The sequence below is a fragment of the Penaeus japonicus genome, unplaced genomic scaffold (assembly GCF_977035675.1).
Source record: "Penaeus japonicus unplaced genomic scaffold, GWHDUDI00000001_assembly GWHDUDI00000029, whole genome shotgun sequence".
Taxonomy (NCBI): Eukaryota; Metazoa; Arthropoda; class Malacostraca; order Decapoda; family Penaeidae; genus Penaeus; species Penaeus japonicus.
In genome coordinates, this window is record NW_028234431.1 from 8,142,744 (window position 1) to 8,150,243 (window position 7,500).

Here is a 7,500-nt window from a genome sequence, read left to right on the forward strand (position 1 = left end):
GAGTGCATTAACCATCTCCATATTGTGGATTCTTTTCTAAAAATTTGATGCATCTTTGGATTAATCAAAATTACTTGCTAAAAGCTGTTGCATTTTCATGATAGGAAACTAATCCACATGTGAATACTAGGTAAAGAAATACAAAACAATATAACCATGTTGATAATATATTTACAGAAGAGAATTCATATATACAAAATGGATTTTTCTAAATGCAGGACATTCACATTATCATAAATACTGTCTTGACAATCTATAGATAATCATATCTCTAAGACAGTATATGTTCAACCAAAATCCAGAACAGTAAAACTAGCTCCTTTATAAAAATATTTATCCTGATTTGAAAATCAGTGTTGATGTGGTCCAACCATTATCAAAATTACAAAGTCTTCACATTAACATTACTCTAAACAATTATGTAATTAATAATAATAATAATAATAATAATAATAATAATAATAATACCAATAATAATAATAAATAATAACGATGATAATCATATATATATCATAACAATCATATGTAATATAGACTGATTCCTTCTGATTAATATCTAACATGAAGATAGCTTAGCAAACTTCTATCATAATAAAATCATGAAATTATGTAAAATAAAATAAAAATATATATCATGAAGTACAACTAATTATTTGAATTTATATATAAGTTAGGTAGACAATTCACCATTCACCTTAAATAATGTCTTCTACAATTAGGAAGCTTTGCCACAAATTGCTCTAGTGAGATGAGAATAGTCCAAGACAATGACATTCCAAAATCTTCTCTAACTATAAAAAAGTGCCATAAAAAAAAAAATCCTACCAGAGAACATTCTTACAATTGGATGAACGAACACTTTAAATAGATTCATATATGTATACATATCTTTTAAAAAATCTGAGATTTCTCCCACGCCGATGACTTACTAACCTTTTCCTCAACTCTCAATACCGCAAGTTTGAAATGACCGCCTGAGAAAAGTCAAAGGTGGTAGAGTGTCCTCCCATGTCCTTGGTTCGTACCTGGGGCAGAAGGATTAAACACAAAAAGGGGCATTGAGATGTTTGTCACATATGAGGGCAAGTTACAGAGGTATGGTAGGAGAGGAAGAAAGAAAAAGAAAAAAGAAAAATGTTTTTTGGATATATTAATAAATAATAAAAATAAAATGTCTAATACTACATTTTTCTTTGTTAAATCTCAAGCCATGCAGCCTTCTATACAATCTTGACTAGATGTCCACAAAATTAATAAACTATTATTGCAAACAGGTGCTTTTTCCTAAACGTATTACATCATGTCCACAAGAGTGTCGTCTTGCTAAAAAAAAAATAATGAATAAAATAATTGAGTGGATCCTACACAAAAACACTTACATTTTTAACATGTAATCAACAACAAAACAGTGTGGAATAACAAAATAACTGAGAGATCAAGTCTTTAGGTAGAAATTATTGGTTCCATGTGTGTTCTAAAAACATTACTTTTGTTACAGTAACTCAACTATATTAGTTCCCATGCACTCAACTGTAAACTTTTTTATTCTTGACAAAGGAAAAACTAACTATCCACACTAATTAATAAATAAAGGAGCTACTGCTCATCCACACTTCTAGACAAGCGTTACTGTCACAATTCTGCCCTCACAGATATGATAATCTATGGTGTAGCAGTGGTATATACAGTATAATACTATCATCTTTTAACGTCTGCACTTCACTACTGTTATAGATACTAGCGTCAATGTGATATAAAGTCCAGCTGGCCTTTACGCGCCTCCCTCTCACTGTTGGAGGTTGGCGATGACTGCGTTTGAGAAGGCTGTGGTTGTGGCAAAACCACCCATATCCTTCGTCCTCACCTACAGCCGGGCAAGGAGTAAACAAAGGCTGTAGTCAGTATGGGTGTAAGTCAGTGAAGGTGTAATACTACTGAGAGTTAATTTATAAGAATAAAAGATAAGTATATATATATATATATTTGAAGAGTCTAGCCCTGAACAAGAATCTAAACCGACTACTCTTCTCAGACAGACCCAAGACCCTACTTTCCCTGTGGATGTCTTTCCATATGGCCAAATGAGTGTTTATGAAACAGTGTTCATGTGATACACACATTCAACCAAAGGCTATACCTCAAGAAAAAAGTATCGCATTCGCAAGTTTTCTTGTAACAATGGAGTAAAATTGAATGCTCTTGCTGCATGTATTGCACACTGGGAAAATGATTTAATCTAAATAAATAACCCTGTGGTGACAAGATCTGGTTCTACTTATCTGATGCTGTCTTTAACGGTAACATAAATCTGTGTTACGTGAAACAAAAAAATCTATGCATCAGATGTTCAGGATGGGGCATTCAAAATTATGTTATTCACATTGTCAGTCACAATCTGCTTTGCCTCCTTGTAATGCTATTCACACAACCCATTGATGGAACACGAACAGAGTAATCCTAAGAAACATATCAAGTTCCAACAATGAAGATAACATGATTGTTAATGGGTATTTATATACACCATGGCTGCAATTAAAAAAAAAAATATTCAGTAGATGAGAGTAATAGAGGGGAGAGATGATGATGAGAACAAAGAACAAATGTTAAAGAAGAGACATTCAATTAAAAAAAAAAAAAGGGGGGGGGGGCTGACATTCATACTTCACAACTTTTTTTCTATCTGCCCACTAGCAATACATTTGGATAAATGATAATAAAGTATTGTGTGAATGTACAGTTTAAAACTGCGAGATAGGAATAATCATGCTCAGTACATGAAAGGCAGCCAGGAGTTTGTCCAGACGTCAAGGGAAGGAGTTGCAGCAAAGATAAACAATCAGAACCAGATATGGTTTTATTGAATCCTCCAGCTGATATGGACTTTTTTTTTTTTTCTTTTTTTTTTTTAAGCATTTTTAGAATTTTCAAACATTTACATTGCCCAATAAGTACTGAAAGGAACTGTAAGCAATCGACTCTATATGCATATATTTATGTGTATAAATATCTATATCTGCATTTATCTATGTATAGACATATTATCCTAATATATCCAGCCATAAATTATACTGGCTAGCATAAGCTGTAACAGATAATTCATAGTATAACCAAACATACTCTAGAGCTGAGAGTTCTAAGAAGCAGTCAGAAATCCAAAGCCAATACTCTATTCCCACCTAGAAGATCCTTTCCTTTGTAAAAGAATAATATCTACACGAATCTTTATTCATCTGAAACCTATCCCTTAAACAAGCAACGGAAAAATAAATTAATAAAGACAATAATGATCATAGACTCCTTACCTTCCCAACACGAATCACTCGGTCAACTGCAGTCCTAATCATGTCTCCATAGTACTGCAGGTTGATGTGGTTAAGCATGTTTGCAGAGGCGAGCAACATGGCAGTTGGGTTGGCAACGTTCTTACCTACGGCTTCGCTGAAGGTGTGGCGCGCACCCTGGGACACAACATTGGAATGGGACATGTTGATCAGAGAGTAATAATACAAAAGCATACTTAATGAATAAGAGTAATTGTGAATTACATGCATTTTCATAGAGGCAATATGAATGATGGTATAATTAATGATACTTAAACAAAATAAAAGTAGGATACATCATCATAATTGTGTAAAGAGGAGTAAAAGACTTGAATTCATAAACTCTGGTAATTCCATGAGTGGGGGAGGGGGGCAACCTTTGTCCACCCCCCTGTAACAAATCTCTCCAGGAACTTACAGGCTCAAACACTACAGAGTCACTGGAATACGAAGCTCCAGCCACAACACCAGCTCCCCCTACAAGACCAGCTGCCAGGTTGTCAATGATGTTGCCGTAGAGGTTGGGAAGAACCAGGACGTCAAACTGGTGTGGATTGGAGACCATCTGCATGGTGCAGTTGTCCACAATCATGTTGGAGAACTCGATGTTGGGGTACATGGCTGCCACCTGTTGTACGGATTGAGATGTGGGGTTAGTTATGAATAATATTTGGTTTTGAATAAATCTTGTAAAGAGACAATTAAGTGCTTTCCAGAAAACTATACTTATATCTGTAATAATAAAACGATTAAAATCTAGCTCAATCACTACTCAAACTTTGTTAGCTTTGAAAATGCACATAAAAAGAGCCTACCTCTTCGCACTGCTTGAGGAAAAGACCATCCCCAAGTTTCATGATATTAGCCTTGTGCACGGCTGTCACCCTCTTGCGATCGTGCTTGGTGGCGTAGTCGAATGCGAACTTGGCAATGCGTCGGCACTTCTGGCGGGTCATAATCTTGAGGCATTCTACCACTCCTGTGACACTCTCATGCTCCAGGGCTGAGTATTCACCTTCAGTCTGCTCACGGATCACCACCATGTCGATGTTCTTGTGCCGGACGTTAAGACCATCTAAGGACTTCACATGGACGACGTTGGCGTACAAGTCCAGCTCATCTCTGGAAGTTCATTTTGGAATTACTTTTAAATTAATCACTAGTGAACATTTTATAAATTACCCCCCCCCCCTAGATTTAAGAATATTTCATTACAACCCTCACGGTGCTAAGTCTATTTTCTCAAAACAGTAAACAAAATGTCACATGCAAAATTAAATAATAAAACATATCAGTTCAACCCTAATAACACTAAGACAGAATGAGGCCAAGAAATCCTCCCTGCTCTTACCTGAGCTTCATGTTCAGGGTCTTGAGCTCACCATCTGAGCTGTGGTCGGGAGTGGCCAGGATGCCCTTGAGGCAGAGGCGGTTGCGCTTGATGCTCTCCACCACGTCATCAAGGCTCTCCGACCTTCTGGCATAAAGCTCAGTCAGATAGTGTTCCTCGAAGTCCACCGGCACGCCAGCGTTCTGGAAGACATCGAGGACCACCTGGCACAACTCAGGCCCCACGCCATCACCGGGGATTAGGGTGGCTGTGGTTCTGCCCTCTGGCTTGCTCACTGGAGCTTGCTGTAAAGAAAAGGTGGATTAACTCTACATACAGGATTTTAATCTTTAAGATTTTCATTTTTATCTCAACCAGGTTAATATTATATTCATTCAAATACCAAGGCCATGTCATTTACAGATGGGACAGGCAGGGTTGTTTGAGAGGAAGTAAGGAATAGCAATGGAGAAAATAGTAGGAAGGAGACAAGAGAATAAGAGAGGGCGTGGGAAAAAGAAAAAGATTTTGAACCACCATTAAAATATTTACATTATTCAATTTGTTTATTACTTCTGCTGTGACCTTCAATAATGCAAAATAGTCAAAGAAATAACTAAAAAAAATAAAAGAATTACTCACCATTACTTAAAATCTAACATTTCAATTAAACAAAGATATAAGATATATACCTTATTATACTCACTATATCATACAATATCTAGTTTTAACTTGCAGCAATTGATTGATTATTGAGAATAATCTGCTGCATCAACAGCTAGGTACACACACACTTGCAATGATGAACTCAGCCCTCTCAAATGTACCTTCCTCTGCCTTGAATCAAGAGTTAAATTGATGGAGAAATGTGCTACCTAAATATCAAAAATGAGTTGCATAAATAAAATATCAACCAGGCGACTTGATAACAGCCTCTATAAAAAAGCAAGCAGTATCAGCTTCTATATCAAAAGAAATTCCAATTTAAGCATGCTTTTCTTTCTATAGAGAAAGATAATATATTAAAGTACCTTCCCTTTTAGACTAAACAAAAATAGATGTAAAATTCTATAACTACACACCATGCATATCAGCTAATAATAAAGTATTCAAATATCATATACTGTCTCAGCAGTAGTTAATTAACCCAAAAAATTATAATATTAGCATTTTATGAATGAACTTCCATAAAGCTGAAATAATTCAATAAGCTTATAGATATCACTACAAAAAAAATCACCCAAGTGTATACAAAAATTAACAAAAAAAGAAAAATAACTGGAAACTAATATGTATGAGCAAAGGCAACTCACCCAGCCACCATTATCCTTCAGTATGATAGCATAAACAAAGCAGATTAACCTTGTGTTGTTGGAATGATCACAAGGTCTCAAAAGCACATTATGGCAGCCATAGATTACTCACAAGTTTAACACAGCATAAGCTTTTGCAATACTACAGATCTTAGACACAATAGAAAGTAAAGCTCTATTGAAAACCTGAGTTGAAGATATAAAATCAAAGAAAGCACCCACTCATTAAGCCACTGATACTGGGAGGGCATGTATGCTTGAACTGTCCATTATAGTTTTATCTTTTCAATATCTATGCATTTATGGTTTTATAAATGTTTAGTCACCAAGGAATCAATTAGAAGATCTTCCTGATCTCAACTGCTTACCTTATTCCTTTAACTTAAGATTTTTACTTTTCATTATAATCCATATTATCAAAACTGATATTCCTTACAATACCAACAAACATAACCCCCAAAAAAAACAAATAAATTTTCCCCCAAGAATTCACGGAGGAATGTAAACAATTTGTGGAAGAGCTAGAGGAGCTCAATAAAATCAATAAAACAAAATCACAGTGGACAGCATATGTCCCCTGTATCAATGGGCTAAATATAGTACAAGTAATTCTGGCTTCTTGTAAATTGTTACATATTCAGGCAAACTACCAAATCCATTACTGTTGCATTGGAATTTTTGCAAAACTTGTAATTTTTTTCTTGAACATCCTCATATTCTATTCCCTTAAAAATCTGTTATCAAATATTTACATAGTATTAAAAAGGCAGAGTCACCATGCCAGAGATGGAAAACAGCCATCCTACTGCACTTTTAATACCGCAACCAATGGAATCCGTATCATAAAAAGAACCTGCGCAAAGGCATCTAAATCTCTTATCAAGTATACAAAATTTATATCAATCATTTTATAAGCAATATGAGCATCCCTGTATAAATGCAAAATCTTGAATATCAAAGATGAGAACTATCATTCCATGTAGACCAAGAAAATACAATGATGCCTGTTGCTGTTCCATGCCAAGAACTGCTACAAACTTTCACTGGATGAAACTGGCTTGGTAGCAATTGTTCTACATCTCTTTTTGGAATAGTAGAGATTGTGTCGTTTTCGATGTGGGAGACTGTTACCTCAAGCAAATGGCTTTCTTAACTTCCTTCGACCATGGGAAGGATTTGAAACCGCCTGCTTGAATCACTTATGGACCCAACAGCACATATTACTATCCTCTCTAAATTCAATGAATGTAACATATCTACCAGTCTCCTCCCATCCTATTCCATCTTTCACATCATATCTATTCTTAGATCATGTGTAATAACATACATCATATTCGGTAGCTATGAGTTAAACAAGTACAGGGATGGTAAAATTTTTTACACCTTAATTCATCAGACCATACAGAGGTAAAACAGAAGTTACCTCACAAAATCTAGTACACCCACATATGCTTGTACTTCTCCACGCCCATACTTACAATAGCCGATGTGAGGGGAGCGACACCATGGAGACCTCGGGCCTGTGAGGCAGCCACCA

General features: G+C 35.6%; 1 protein-coding gene across 2 annotated transcripts in view; it reads right to left on the minus strand.

Moving 5' to 3' along the window:
* Positions 1-149: 149 nt before the first annotated feature.
* Positions 150-7,500, minus strand: part of Idh3b (isocitrate dehydrogenase [NAD] subunit beta, mitochondrial) — an 8,495-nt gene continuing 1,144 nt past the window's right edge. Inside the window, exons 2-7 of one of the 2 annotated variants that reach the window (XM_086553867.1) lie at positions 7,442-7,500; positions 4,672-4,955; positions 4,136-4,442; positions 3,739-3,948; positions 3,303-3,458; positions 150-1,025 (exon numbers count right to left, since the gene is read on the minus strand). The exon at positions 7,442-7,500 is cut by the window's right edge and continues 10 nt beyond it. In XM_086553867.1, the coding sequence (XP_086409993.1) occupies positions 948-1,025; positions 3,303-3,458; positions 3,739-3,948; positions 4,136-4,442; positions 4,672-4,955; positions 7,442-7,500 (1,094 nt within the window). In that variant the 3' untranslated portion in view covers positions 150-947. Of the gene's footprint in view, positions 1,865-3,302; positions 3,459-3,738; positions 3,949-4,135; positions 4,443-4,671; positions 4,956-7,441 lie in introns of both variants that reach the window. The other variant, XM_086553869.1, reaches the window with a different exon arrangement.